The sequence below is a fragment of the Sorghum bicolor genome, chromosome 9 (assembly GCF_000003195.3).
Source record: "Sorghum bicolor cultivar BTx623 chromosome 9, Sorghum_bicolor_NCBIv3, whole genome shotgun sequence".
Lineage (NCBI taxonomy): Eukaryota > Viridiplantae > Streptophyta > Magnoliopsida > Poales > Poaceae > Sorghum > Sorghum bicolor.
In genome coordinates this window covers 53,236,138-53,251,336 of record NC_012878.2, presented here as the reverse complement: position 1 = coordinate 53,251,336, position 15,199 = coordinate 53,236,138, and the positions used below count along the sequence as shown (strand labels likewise).

The 15,199-nt window shown below is 42.3% G+C and overlaps 1 protein-coding gene across 3 annotated transcripts; it reads right to left on the bottom strand.

The window, feature by feature from the left end:
- On the bottom strand, window positions 2,013-7,958 carry LOC8064155 (probable NOT transcription complex subunit VIP2). 3 transcript variants are annotated; one of them, XM_021447821.1, is made up of 16 exons: window positions 7,675-7,957; window positions 6,449-6,544; window positions 5,962-6,067; window positions 5,705-5,871; window positions 5,573-5,609; window positions 5,249-5,449; window positions 4,676-4,888; window positions 4,475-4,576; window positions 3,982-4,067; window positions 3,830-3,901; window positions 3,228-3,656; window positions 3,102-3,154; window positions 2,986-3,027; window positions 2,701-2,845; window positions 2,536-2,620; window positions 2,013-2,446 (listed from the first exon to the last, which is right to left on the bottom strand). In XM_021447821.1, exons 2-15 carry the CDS (start codon window positions 6,464-6,466, stop codon window positions 2,537-2,539), a joined length of 1,755 nt encoding a protein of 584 aa, XP_021303496.1. In that variant the 5' UTR covers window positions 6,467-6,544; window positions 7,675-7,957; the 3' UTR covers window positions 2,013-2,446; window position 2,536. The 3 variants fall into 3 exon arrangements, with proteins under 3 accessions (XP_021303496.1, XP_002439980.1, XP_021303495.1); XM_002439935.2 differs by having other exon boundaries at window positions 4,012-4,067; window positions 5,249-5,609; window positions 7,675-7,958; XM_021447820.1 differs by having other exon boundaries at window positions 5,249-5,609.

Genomic DNA, 15,199 nt, shown 5'->3' with positions numbered 1-15,199 from the left:
GGAGGGCATGAGTGCGGGACGGCGTGGTTGCCGAGCGAGATGGGATGCCAGACTGACGGGGACCCACTTGTTGGCGCAGTAAAAAATTGGCCGAGGGGAGGGGAGTTGGGGTGGGAGGAGCGGAGGCACGAGGGAAGCTAGGTGTGAACGATTGTCTTATACATGTTTTAGTTGTATATAGATATAGATATAGATGTAGCTGTTCGCGTGCTTCTTCTAAAATTTTAGTTTTGAGTCACGGACATCTATCTACAAAGATTTTTTTTTGAAAACTGAGCATTAGCTCTCAGCTGTGGATCATAAGTCTATCATCTTATTGTATTTGCTTTAAGGGCATGTACTATGTACCTAACGGGGATTAGTGTGTAGCATAAGAGAATCTCATTGCCACTTAAATCTATAACAAACCCCTTGTTGCCATCCAAAATTATAGACTTCCCTCACTGCTCTGGAATCCTGAATCCCCTCGATGGTAACTAATTTCATTATCTTATTATAAAAAAACACTAATTTCATCTCATGTACACATAGACATCCACTCATAACGAACCAGTGGATGCTCGATTGAATTCAGATCATTAAGTTGCCTTCGCTCTGTCTACCATTGGTCGACTCGATGGGTTCAGAACAGCCTTCTCCATGTATCGTTGGCATAGGGCATACCCAATGCTTAGTCTAGGAAGAATTCTATTAGGAAAAAGTCTACATAACCCTCTAAACTATCCAATGTAGTCTACTTTATCCTCCAAACTTTAAAACCGGATATTTTATCCCCTGAACTTTCAAAACCGGTCAAATAACCCCCTTGAGTGGTTTTGGAGGGTGGTTTTGTCTTTTTTCTTTATTATTTATCTCCGCTGAATATTTGAAAAATCATAATAAATCATAAAAAAATATAAAATGAAAAATCCAATTTTGTTAGACTCACGATGAGTAGATCTACATAATGAATATATAATATAGTATAGTTTAGTGCAAAGTTTTTGCTATAGCTTTAAATCTATGTTTTTCTATAATTAATTAGAATAATTTATATATGTAGTTTCTAAGGTCCAATTGTGGTGGAAAAATTTTATAGTGTGCTTATTATTGTATGCTTGAACTATATAAAAATTTCATACTCATTAGATCACGTATAACTTAGTTTTAGATAAAGCATAGATTTAACAAGAATAAAGCTAAATAAATCTATAACTAAGTTATACTTGATCCAATGGGTACAAAATTTTTATTATACTTTAACCATACAATAATTAGCTCATCAAAAAAAATCACCATAATTGGACCATAGAAACAACATATATGAATTATTCTAAATAATTATAGAAAAACATATATTTAAAGCTATAGCAAAAACTTTGTACTAAATCATATCATATTATATGTTCACTGTGTAGATCTACACATGTGGAGTCCAACCAGATTTTTTTTTCATTTTATGTTTTTTTATGATTTATTTTGATTTTTTTAAAGATTCAATGGAAATAAATAAAAAAGAAAAAGACAAAACCACCCTCGAAAATCGCTCAAGGGTGTTATTTGACCGGTTTTAAAAAGTTCAAGGGGTAGAATATATGATTTTATAGTTCGGAGAATAAACCAGTCCACCCTAGATAGTTTGGGGGATTATATAGACTTTTTCCAATTCTATTAGCTATCAAAAAGAGATCAAGTAGCTAACAACTCTCAAATAGCTAATCTAGCATGATCTAAAAACTTCTCTCTCACAGCTCATATAACTCTCCATTATAGTGTTTATTTTTTATTATTTCCATGCTTTATCTAACGAGCTATTTGCAAATTACCATTGCGAACGCTCACAGAGGTGAGGATATTCCTCATTTTCATATCGGCTACTGCAAATCTACATTGAAATACAACCAAACTAGTAACGTTATATTGTTCAGGTTTATACAACAGCCTCTAGGGCCAACTAGATGCAAATAAATTGCACGGCAAAGCCAGAGACAGGATAACGTAGGCAACCAAACAGATCTACAGAGCCTTCACTGTTTAACCGGATAGAATCATTAATATGCTCTGTAGTTACGCGACATGTTCAGCAAAACTCTAATCCTCAAACAGGCAACGCGCACATCTCAAATCCAAAGTCTGATTCTATTTTTTATGCGACTCAAAATGGTCAAAACATTGATAGTCAACACGGTGACTGCGTCACAACAGCAAAAAGAAAGTCAAAAGTCAAAACATAGGTACAATTGCCCTACAAATACTGAAGCAAACCTAAATCTCAACTACATGTCTACAACTGCCACCTGGCAGGGCAGCCGGCCAACAAAGGAGCTCCATTTTCCAATCAGCATGCATGCCAATTTCCTGGGCTCAGGAGTTCTTACATAATCATTTTGTATGAACTCATCCCATCTATGACAACAGCTACTGATCAAACCAAACTAACTTCAAATGCAGGAGAACCTAGGGCAAGCTGCAAGGGTAAATACGTGTGCATCAGACAAGCAAGTCAAACATACACATAATTATTCCTTCCTTTTATGCATGATAGAAGCATGCTACCTTATAATTCTCGCCTAATATTTTGGCCAGCAGAAGGAAGGACAGGTCTCTTCTCCACTGCTTCGTAATGGAGAACAAAGTTGTCCTGCAAGCAAAAGAATGCTCAGATACACATTTCTCTGCTAATAGATAAGGATTCATAAGGTTTGATTCACATAATGAAACCTTATGGACAGTATCCCAGATGCTTGGATCAAAACAAATGTAGGACCCTCGTTCATGAAGTGGAGTTTTCACGAGAGGTGCAGAATTAGGAGCTCTTGTGAGCCACACACGGTAGTCTTTGTGGTAAAACCACCCTTTATTGTATCTGAAAACATGGAGCAGCAATTTGCTTAAACAACATGAAGTTTCTATGCTTAAACATGAAGTTTGTTTAAACAAGAGGTTGCAAGCTATATATAAAGAATCAGAGAGTGATACTATAAACTGTGCAGTTTCTATGCTTACAGTTCATTAGCAGCATATAACTGAGCGACATCCTTAGGCATGCTGCACAAAGAACATAGTTAGAGGAGGCACAACCTAATTACATCAAATGAATAGTTAAATGAACTATAAAGTACCTGTAAAAGATGTAGAATAGTGTCAAGGGGTGAAACTTCTGAAAATGTAATGGCTGCAGAGGATGAAAAATATGTGAATATGTAATGTCAAGGAGGCTAACAAAAACTAAATGTTTAGAAGCTTACTTGCAGTGCTGGTGGTGGCTCTGCAAAGAAACAAGCGGGGATCTGATAATCAGGTTCTCCTATAGCTGGCTCATTTGACCACGGAGAGCCAAATGTCTTGTAAAGATTATCTTGGGAGTTCAAATTCAACCCCAACGATGTCAAATCAATCCCCAAAGCAAGAGCTGTAGGTCCAGGCTCTTTCATTCTTATTAAACTCAACAATCCAAGTAAGCTATATGGATCTGGCGCAGCCTGTGTTCCCTGAACGGATTTTTGGCTCTGATCCTTGTACTGTTGAGGACCTGAAGATGCCTGCAACCTAAGTGAATTTTGAGTCTGTGGTTGATGGTACTTCTGCATGAATTGCTCATAAACCCCCGCATTAGTCGATGGACTTGGAGAATTTGATGGTCTTAGTCCAATAGTTTCCAGCCCAGCATTTTGAACCTAATAAAAGATCACTATGGTTAGTAATCCACATTCAGAAAGCTTAGCAGGCACCCAAAAAAAAAACTCAGTAGGGATCTCCCCTGCAGCTCCGGTGGAACAAAGCAAGCAGTTTTAAAAAAAGGTGATGTGTTCAATCTTGAGATGATGTGAACAGAAGTGGTAGTACTTACTGAATTAGCACTCTGCTGATGTTGACGGGGTGGATAGCTGCTTCCCAAGTTAAAGCCAGATGGTCGAGCCATCTATAGAATGATGTGTGCCAAAATTAAGAATAAGCAAATATAAGTGTTCAGGAAATCAAATGGTAAAACCATCAACTCACAGGATAATGTTGTGCTTGCATAATATTTACATTCTCATGAAGGTGGTCCTTGTGATGGATATCCATAGGATAATCTGAGGAACTACCTTATATTCCAAAGAAACATATAATTAGATAATACACTCCAGAAGAGGGGATGTATGACAAAAACATAATCAGCAGAAAAAAAAAACATATCAATGAAGTTAGCATAACATTAGTTGGAAACTTGAGTAAAGGATCAGGACGTCAAAGTGTGATTAAACAAGGAAACATCAACGGTAATAACATACTCCAGATCATCATGTAGTGTTTAATTATAGCATATGTTGTGAATGGCTGAATGCAAATTTCCAAACCAAAAATATAAATAACAACACATGAAATGCAAGTGCACAAAGCTACAAAAACTGGGAACAGGTGGCCGTTCATATCATATCAAACAAGGTTAAGAGCTTATGTTTCTCTATTACACTCATAATGAGACTAGCAATGGTGATTGGTGAGCACACACCTTTATTTCCTGGTAAAGCTGGAAAATCTTCATTCTGAATGCTGAATTCCTGATTTTGTTGCACAATGGCATTGACACTTACTCCATGCTTTCTCAGTGATCCTTCAAATTACATAAGTCAGAAGTTATATATAATTTAAAGAGTACTCTAATCTAAAAATCATTTGAAGATTTGTTAGCAACTTAGCATTGCAGTATTACCATATTGTCCTTGACCACCTCCAGCCGAATTAGGCCGTCCAGTTAACTGAGGGAAGTCATTAATATCAAATGGAGCATTGTCACCTGAGCTTCCATCATATAGCATTCCAGAAGATCCTAAAGAGTTGTTTCCTGACTGTACTTGATTCTGAGATAGTGACCCTCCAGGTGTTGGGTAAGAACTTCCAAGCAAGTTCATAAACTGTGGGGATGCTGGCAAAGGATAAACAAAGTGAAAGATATATTATTACACTAATTCCCAGTAAATAGTGGTACTGATTTCTAATAACAACAGCCTGGTTCCCCTTGTTAGTTTTGAGCCAAAGTGGGCCAAAACAAAAGTTTGCTGTTTGAAACTTCAGGAGCAAAGTGTTGCCATTCGCCCCTTCCACATCCCTGTTACTAATCTTATCATAAGTGTACCTTTCAAATTTGAACTAGACAATTATAATTAGAACCAGATCATTTCTATCCAGCCAACATGAAAGATGTAATGAGAATATACAAATAGATTCATCAATAAAGCATGGAAAGTTCAACCAAGCCTGCATACCCACAATGTCATCTACATACCTTGTTGAAGCATACTACCCATACGGTTGGATCCTTGAATGTTGATAGCCCCACTTCCAGAGTTGCCACTTAAATTCATGCGAGATGCAATACTAGGCATAGACAGTCCTCCAGAGCTTATACTTCTCCCAATATTGCTCCCACCCATAATATTCCCAGCATTTGTTATTCGTGGACCTAAATTCCCTAAGACTGGAGAAGCTGCCAACCCAGGAGCAGAATTGCGGTTACCCACATTAGCCAAGTTTGAGGATAAACCTTGTATTGAACCACCAATAGCATTCATGCTACTACTAAATCCAGGATTTCCCCCAACATTCATACCTCCTCTGTTGCTGATCCCAGAATGCCCATGAGGAATCTAAAAAAGGGGGTCAAGTGAAATGAGAACCAAAGCAACAAAGATCCCACTCAGCGTGAACTGGAACAAGCTGTGGATGCCAAGGAAAAAAAAACCTGAGACATGGAAGCTTGAAGATTATTTGAAGGGAACCGGCCACTGGAAATACCACCACCGGGTTGTTGAACCCCTGGAGATGGAATGCCCGTCATTGAATTATTTCTTGGTGCTAATGATCCAGAGATATTTGCAAGATTAAGATTTCCATGAATGTTGTGTGAGCCTTGCAAGAAAATTCAGAGGAGTTAACAATAAAAGCAGGTCAATGCAACATGCACCAATGGACTAACAAGATACTGTAATCTTCACCAACCTGAGTGATGAAAACCCGGAAGTGATCCAGATTGACCGGAAAAGGATGATGTAAATGGCCTTCCTGTTGAATCTCTAAGGTTTGAGGTGGCCCCACTAATGTTTGACTGCAAAAGTGATGAAAATGAGTTCACCCGTCAGAATATATAACTGACACTTTAAAATGCAATACTTACAAGGATGCAAAAGGTAGAATAGCTTGAACAGCAATGCTATTACATTAAACAATCGAGCATCAGCTATCAAAGAAATAAGAGAAAACAAGGCATGTTTGCTTTCCGTTCAGCAACATTTTTATGTATTTTAATGTGACAGAACTAAACAGATAACAAACAAAAAAATTACCATGTCTAGAAAGGAAGAGGCTATAGGAGACACTCATAAGTGATAACATACAACTGATCTAAGAAACTAGACTATGATTGTTTACTGAATAGAAAAAAGATGAAATGCATAACCATATTAATTTAGTAAGGGTGATGACGTACATTCAGCGGTCCTGACATTTTGATGATGCCAGAATTGAACAAGCCAGGAGCACGTCAAATATTATCCACCTAATGGCATGGTATTGTTTATCCAATCTGAAGTCCAAAAAGAGACAATAGATGTGCAAGTTATTTATAAAACCATATTCAACAAAACGCATTTTTACTTCAAATAAAGAAAAAGGAAAGCTAAACAAGCACATCGTCTTAGCAAGTTTTATCTGTAAACATGGCCAGATTCCTTATCAAATGCAAAGCTGGATCAAAAGTTGACTTCTAATTTAAAACACTAACAGGTACTACCAAACCACGAAGACAGAAACAAAGTATTAGACCTGATTTAGGATGATAAGGGTGTGTGAGCAACCTTTAGGTCCAAATTAGCATTTTCAAAAATGCAACCGTAACTTGGAAACTTAAAATTGGGAAGCCAAAAAGGACAAAAATATAGATCACGATTATTTCCAGGTTTCTACAACCTCAATATTAGCTGACAGATTTATAGAAGGCAAACCAGATGTTCTAAGAACTTCTTTTTTTTTTTTGGGGGGGGGGGGGGGTGGATTTTCTTCTGGAATGACTTGGTGGAGCAGAAAGGGACTAGAACTCATGACTTGCTGAAGTGTAGGACTACGAACCAATCAAATAATAACTACAGTATGCAAACTTTATTGTTTTTTAACAGCCCAACTGGCTCCGAGGACCCTCATGTTTATGGGTCACCATATAATGTCTACAATCTACACAGAAACTATCTATGTAGTTAACCCAATAACATGTTAAGCTAAGCATGAAGAACCAAGAAACTTCTGAAACTGGCAGGCTATAACAGAATATAGATGGACAGAGGATTGGCATATTTGATGCACAAAACAATAAACTTCTATGTTCATGAATTCTCTTCCTATAGTTTCACCTCCACAGGAAACAATTCTGTGCAGGCTCGCAACAAAAAAAAAATTGTTTGGCACTTCGGCTGACTTTGGTGCCCATGGGGCGGACCCAGTAAAGGACATGGGTGTACACATGTACACCCAATATTTTTTGCAAAGCAATCGAAGTTAGTAGTCATAATACATGCATATACACCTGTAATTAGATCCAGATCCGATTACGAATGGTATGTTAGGGTTTGGGCGCACGGTTTTACCTACGATTTAGGTTAAGATTTGGGCGCACGGCTTCGCGCAGCAGGAATGGAGGACCAAGGGGAGGGGAGGGAATACCTGGTGTCCTGGTGGTGCTCGTCGCCGGCCAAGGTGTCGAGTGGCGAAGTAGGACAGCAGCGACGGTCGCGGGGACACCGGGGCTGCAGAGGGCGGACGCCGCGCCGGAGCTGGTCGCGACTCGCGAGGACGCTGGGCCCCAGGTGGTGCTCGACCGAGCGCTGTCTCCTCTGCGGGTTGCGGCGCGGCGAGCGGATGGAGAGGATCGGCCGCGGGCGAGACGAGTTCTGGCGGCGGGCCAAGGGTCGAGCCTATACGGTTTCTATTTGCGAATGCCTCTGGTATCCTTTTCGGACTCGGATTGGGTGACTTGACAGAGTACTACCTCAATCTCAATCGTCCAGATAGCATCCAACGAGTACATTCTAATCTGAGAAGCTCTCTCCCTGGTTATAAGACAAAATACCAAATCCTGCAGGTCCCTGCTCTCTTCCTGGTTATAAGAAGCTCACAAGATCCAATGAACCTTAGCGCAAAGGCTTCAACACTTTGCAGATTGAGGCAAAGTACACAGCAGCAGGCACTCTCAAGAGTGTAAAACAAATAAATACAAGGGACAACTATATTATAATTATAAGTAGAACTAAGCACTTTTCATTTTAGGAGTTCTAGGTTCAAAGCACAAATACATGCCACATTCATTTATATATATAGTAGGTCACAGAAGACTATAACCAGACCACAAAAGACTATAGTTGGGTTATTTCACTTCTACAATTTGGCCACAAAAGACTATAGTCGGCCACATACAAAGTACTATCTAAGGGCTAGAGCTAGAACATATCATGATCTTTAAGAATGTCATTATCATAAGTTGAGGATGTTATGAGTTGGGTAAAACTTCCTAAATTGCCAATAACATTGCATTCTTGAAGCTCCACACTTGCTCCTTTGCTACAACCATGATTCTCCACTTCTACTTGGGGTTGTACTCCATCAATTTTTTTTGTGGTTGGAAATGACAATTTAATTAATTAGTCTGAGAATGAATTACAGTAGAATATATGGGCTGCACCTATAAAGTTTATAACATACCTTTGCTCCTTTTTTGGTGGGTTGTACTTCCTCTAGTTTAATTTATCAATCCAAGTTCTTTTCCTCCTTGAATTTTTAGATTTGACCTCCTTTTTCTTCAACTGTGCAGCACTAAGCAAGTCTTTTCTTTGCTGGACATTTAGTTCAACATTTTCTTGGTCGTTGCATGGCTTGCTCATAGTAGAAGTAGATGCATTTAGTTTATCCTCTAGCTGTGTACCAAGGCAATCAAGTGCATTGTCTATCATCAAACAACATTGTGGAGAGTGGGCTACTTTATATGTCAAATTGTAAAATTTGTAAGACAAGTCCTTGTAAGCGAAGTTGAGATCCCAGCTTTGGATTTGCTACCACATTCCTTCCTTCCTTATCTTGTACACTCCCATTGTGTGCTGCTTTAGTCCATCTCTTTAACACATAATGTGTTGGCAATATCTTTACATTCACCAAACCAAGAATTTTCAAACCATGTGCACACAATATTCCAGTCCTATTGAACATTCCACAACTACATAAAGTTGTTTGGTTCAAAGAATCAGTTGTTTGGTTCAAAGGATTAGCTTGCGGGAGTTGCTGCTCAATGTGGCACCGTTCCCGCACCTTGTGGGTTCCATCCTTGTTTATTGGCATGGGCTGAAAGGTGAGGGCTGTTTTGGAAACTGCTGTAGCCGTCAGATGGTAGGTGGAGATTGAGAGAATGTTACGTCGTAACTTTGCTCCATAAATTTACTGAATCTGGCTTCATCCTTTCATCTAAGAGCAACTTCAGCAGGGACACCCAAATCAGAGTTCCTATTTTGGATTTGGGTGTTTACCCCTATTTTTATTGGCTCAACAATTTCTTTCATTCTAACAACAACCTCCAAATAGAGCCTCCAAAGTTTATATCAGCAGACAATGGCATGGAGACCCACACGTTTCTAACTTAACCCTTCTTCCCCTCATCCTATCTCCACATAGAGGGCACGGGATGAGTGGGTAGAGAAGGCCACGGCCACTCCTTCGGTGGCAAGCAGGCTAGGCCCACTCCTCCCAGTAGCTAGAGCAGGCTGGGGACGCTCCTCCTGACGGCGAGCTGGTCAGGCCACTCCTCCCGCGCGACCAGAGCAGTACGAGGACGCTCCTCCCAGTGACAACGGTGACCAGCTTGGGGTTGCTCCTCCTGACGATGGCAGCGAGCAAGTCAAGGCCGCTCTAGCTAGGACGATGTGGAGGGTGCACCATGGTCGTGACAGGTGCACTGCGAGCAAGTACGTCGTGGCCATCTAGCCATTCGGGGGAGCGGATCAAGCGAACGGGGAGGAGATCGAGCAGTCATACAATAGATTGAGCCACCGGGGAAGAGATCGAGCCACCAGGGAGCGTGCTCGTAGGAGTGGAGGAGACACATTCGTCGGAGGTGAGGGACAGAGGGGAGCGTGGTGGAGGTAGATGCGGGCAACCATACTCATGCTCGCGTGGAGGCAGGAGGAGGTAGTTGTGCTCGTCGGTGGGGAGGCAGACGATCCCGTGCTCGTCGAAGTGGAGGAGGCGTGCTCGTCAAATGGGAGGGGGCGCGTCACGAGCAGGGGAGGACCACAGTTCCATACGCGCGAGCAGGATGGGGCTGAGGGGGGGGTGACCCAACAGGAATTAGGGTTGGTGGGAGGATTTTATTGGCCGAATAAATTTAGGGTCCGTAGTAGAGGCCCTACTGGAGTTGGATTTTTGACTTGGATACCCATATTTTGCTATTGAGGCTCAAGTAGGGTTCTACTAAAGTTTCCCTAAGATAATAAATTAAAATAAACCCAATTGAATTATAGCACTGCGTATCGGTGGTGAGCTCAAATCCAAGGGGATTTTTAACTTTTTATCATTCTTACGGATGACACTCCTTTGTTTGTCAGTTTTTTATGTGCCCCTATATAACTGCCATCGCAAATAATGAAACCTCTTATATTTTACCATTTTCGCTGATGTGACACATTAAATGGGCATGTCAACACGGTAGTGAGCGTGGGAACTTCTACATTACCTGTTTACTCTCGCTGCTTCTTTGTCCCTCCACTCGTTGACGTGTGAGCCCTCTTTCTCCTCTCTCTAACTTGTGGGCCCCATATGTCAGCTTCTCCTTCAACCTCCACCCACCTCCACCCAGTGAGGAAAGGGGTGTAGTCCATGGTGACGCCAATGAGGCTGCACCCACCGCCGGAGCCGTCTGCGCTCATCGGAGCCGAGGAAGGGATTGTGCTCTAGATCCGGACCAGAGCGCCTTCGTCGGAGGGGCCCAAGCCGTGGCCGAGTGTGCTGGCGCGTAGAGCCCTGCACCCGAATACCCGATGCTACAGCTCCAACCATGCAGCCAGTGGTGGAGCGTGAACTAAAATCAAGGCGGGCGATTTGTAAATGTATGAGCTCAGAGAGCCGATATGGCGATATACTCAAGGAGACACCACTCGCCATATTTGACCAAGACCTTATTTAGTCCTAATAAATTTTTATAATTTTTTTTCAGATTTCTCCTCACATCGAATCTTACGGTACATACATGGAGCATTAAATATAGATTAAAAAATAACTAATTATACAGTTTACCTATAATTTACGAGACAAATCTTTTGAGCCTAGTTAGACCATGATTAGACAATATTTATCAAATACAATACCTTCCGTGGTGCTGAGGAGTGCATAGCAGAGGCCAGAGGGCATGCTCAATAGCACTAGCAAGCGTCGTAGCTGTAACGACACTAACGATCTAGGTTTCACAAACTATCTAGCAAAGCTCACTTAGTTTAAGAATTACCATAAAGAGCTATCTGGACAAGCGAATTGTAATAGTGGACATCTATCTTTGTACCACTCCGTATGTACTAGCCTCATGCGCTATGTACTATACTTGCATATAGTTAAAATAGGAAGTCAAATCATAAAAGGACAATGGACAGCTACAGTTTGTTCTTGTGGCTGACTCGTCAGCTGCAAGCTGCAACTAGCCTGATTAGCAAACACAACAATTAAGGCCTTGTTTACTTCCCAGAAAATTTTGCAAAATTTTTCACATTCCCCGTCACATCGAATCTTTAGACGCATGCATGGAGTATTAAATATAGACGAAAATAAAAAATAATTGCACAGTTTGGTCGAAATGGACGAGACGAATCTTTTGAGTCTAGTTAATCCATGATTGGATAATATTTGTCAAATACAAACGAAAGTGCTACAGTGTCCATTTCCCAAAAAATTTCGAAACTAAACAAGTCCTAAGAACGATGACACAGTGTTCAGACAGACTTAAGCTTTCAGAGAAAGGGGGGGGGGGGGGCAAGAGCCCAGTTTCGCCTTTGAGAGGCTCCGCCCATGCATGCAGCCCTCGCTCGCATCCGCAGTCACGCTCTGCCTCGAGATGTGGTACGTGATGTTGCTCATCGTGCTCACGAGACACCTCGACGACGCCGAGATCGCCATCTGACTCCATAGCCATTTCGTTTGCCGTCGCACCGTACCTGATCCATCTTTAATTTCCATCTCACTCATCAATTTTGATAATAAATTTGGACTGCACCACAGATGGATCCATCGAGCAGCATGAACATCAACGGGTGGGAGAGGCAGCTGTTCATCGGTCTCAGTGCAGCCATCAGGTAATAATTAGCACAAATCTCATTTCAGAAAGAAACTTTTTTTTTTCTCGAATATGCACGAGTGTGCGTATCATTGTATTAGAAGGTAAAGAATTTTATGATACAGAGAGTGCCGTTTCCGGCCGTTAGTACATGCAGGTGCTACATTTTGAAGAGAATACAACCAAGGGTAGAAGCCAGCTACACGCACACTAGGCGGCCGCCATAGACCCCAGATCACCGGCGCCCGCCTGAATCCAGCAGTTTGCTTCGGCTTTGATTAGTTGTAACAGGTCGCTGAAGCTTGCGCTTTGCCTCTGAAACATCTAGCATTGCGCTCTTTCCAGACTTGCCAGGAGACTAGCGCGAAGAGAGAGTCAAATCCCGACCGCTGCTCACCGTCGAAGAGGCTGCGCAGATCGCGCCACCAGCGAACCGTAGTTGCAGTGGTTGGCGGTAGCTGTCGCCTGAAAGTTTGCAGGATATGAAACCATAGCTCTCTGGAGAAGGGGCAGCTTACAAGGATATGGTCGATGGTCTCTGTGGCCTGAGGTAGCAAAGCTCTCTAGCTTCTAAGCCATGTCTCGCCCTTCGGTCGCCCGTCCAGTGCCTACGCTTGAGTGCTAGCCAGAGGAAAATCTTCATCCTTAGTGGCGCCTAGGTTTTCCAGATCAGTTTGTGGCCAAACATCGGGGTGGAACCTTGATGCAACATGATGTATGCTGATTTGGCTGAGTATTTTCCGTCTGCTGTCCATCGCCAAAGGACCCTGTCTGGCTGATCGTTGAGCTGCACCGCGGCCACCGCGTTCCAGAGTTGGAGATAGTCCAGGATCGCCTGCAGCGACATACTCCCGCTGATGCTACGCGCCCAGTTTCTATTTTGCAGTCCGTCTTGGACAGTTTGCCTCCGCCGGACTCTTTTCGGCAGACAGAACATGCATGGAAAGATCGATGAACGTAACGATAACTGCCATTGTCGACTTGTTGTACTTGCACATGGTGCAGCGTGTGCGTGTCCAACGAGCTCGGGTCCGGGCGGCCCCGTGCGAGCATGTACGCGGTGAATGGTGATGGTGGTGCTGGCACCGCTGGCCATGGCGCTCGTGCCGGCGACGCGTGAGAGCAGTTCCCGACCATCTTCACCGGGCGACAGACACCTCTAGAGAACGCCGTGTCCAGCATCGTCTATTGGTTGGTTTATAAAATATTCATCTTACAAAATAATCACAATTTATATAATTATTTATTTTTTTACTTTATATTAAATATTTTATACATATATTTAAATATTCGATGGGAGACGACACCTGAGTTTTATTTTTCTACGTCAAACCGGAATGTTTTGTATGCGCCTGCTGCCGTCCAAGTATCTAAGTGGCTACAGTATTTTTTTTTTTTTGCCAGGCTTATCGGCCCTCTGAATATTCAAGGTACTGCTGGTTTGTTTGCGCGCCGAGGTCACATTCTGATATTTGTCTGAATCAGTTGACTAGGTGAAGTAGTCACCTTTAGGGCTTATTTAGATGCAAAAACTTTTTGGATTTTCACACTGTAGCAATTTCGTTTTTATTTGACAAACATTGTCCAATCATGGAGTAACTAGGTTTAAAAGATTCGTCTCGCAATTTACAGACAAACTGTGTAATTAGTTTTAATTTTTATCTACATTTAATACTCCATGCATGAGACGCAAGATTCGATGTGATGGAGAATCTTGTAAAATTTTGAGTTTTTGGGTGCATCTAAACAAGGCCTTAGTTTTCGCCGTTTGCCAGAAACTACGTTTATATACCACTTTCCTTGTGCCAAAACTCGCGGTGCATTGCTCTTAGGCCTTATTTAGTTCCAAATTTTTTAGTAAAATAGATATTGTAGTATTTTTGTTTGTATTTAATAAATATTGTCTAATCATATACTAACTAGACTCAAAAGATTCGTCTCAGAAATTACAGATAAACTATGTAACTTGTTATTTTTTATCTATATTAATGCTTCATGCATGTGCCGCAAGATTCGATGTGACGGAGAATCTAAAAAATTTTACAAATTTTTTTAGACTAAACAAGGCCTTATACTGTCTCCAACAATACAACCTATACCCCAAATAGGTCCTCAATAGTGCTTTGCCTATCCAAAAACACCTCCCAATAGAGAACAAAAACAGACAACCTATTTTGCCTACCGGACGAATGGACACGCAAAAAAATTTTCTCTTGGGATGACGACGCAAATGAAATCGCTGGTAGTGGTGGGCTCAATGGGGACGAAGACGAGTAGCGTTCGACGGGGACGGAGGCGGGTGACACTCAACGGGGTGCGGATTTGAGCTCCTCCTCGCCTGCGGGCGCCGGATCTAGGAGGGAGAGGCACCGTGCTCAGTGGGAAGAAGTAGCACCAGGGCAGAGAGGGAGAGAAGGAGGGGCCGGAGACGGAGATGGAGAGCGTAGGAGCAGGCGCACGACCGAAGAGGAGGCTGGCGCAGTGGCCGGCTATGGCTGCGCAGCAGTGCAGCAGCGTGGCTAGGGCTGCGCCCGAGATGGAGAATTTGGCCACCGGCGCTCGGCGGAGAGAGACAGGAGGAGGAGCGGCGCTCGGTTGTTGGAGCACGATAGTTTTAGGTATGCGTTGCTCGTTCACTGTTCACGACTCAAAAAGATGAAATAGGTCTCCGTTTAGGTTAGCTATGTTAGAGATAGTCTTAGTCCGTTACTCAGCACATAGTCGAATTTGTCAAATCCTTTTTTTTTTTGTCGGCCAGCAGTTTGTCCACGCCACGCCAGTGTTTTTCTTGTGGGCAAAGGGAAACGCGACGGCCGCGACGTGGAATGGAAGTCGTCAATACCTACCTAACCCCATGAAATTTTCACCGGAGCAACGACAAAGGCG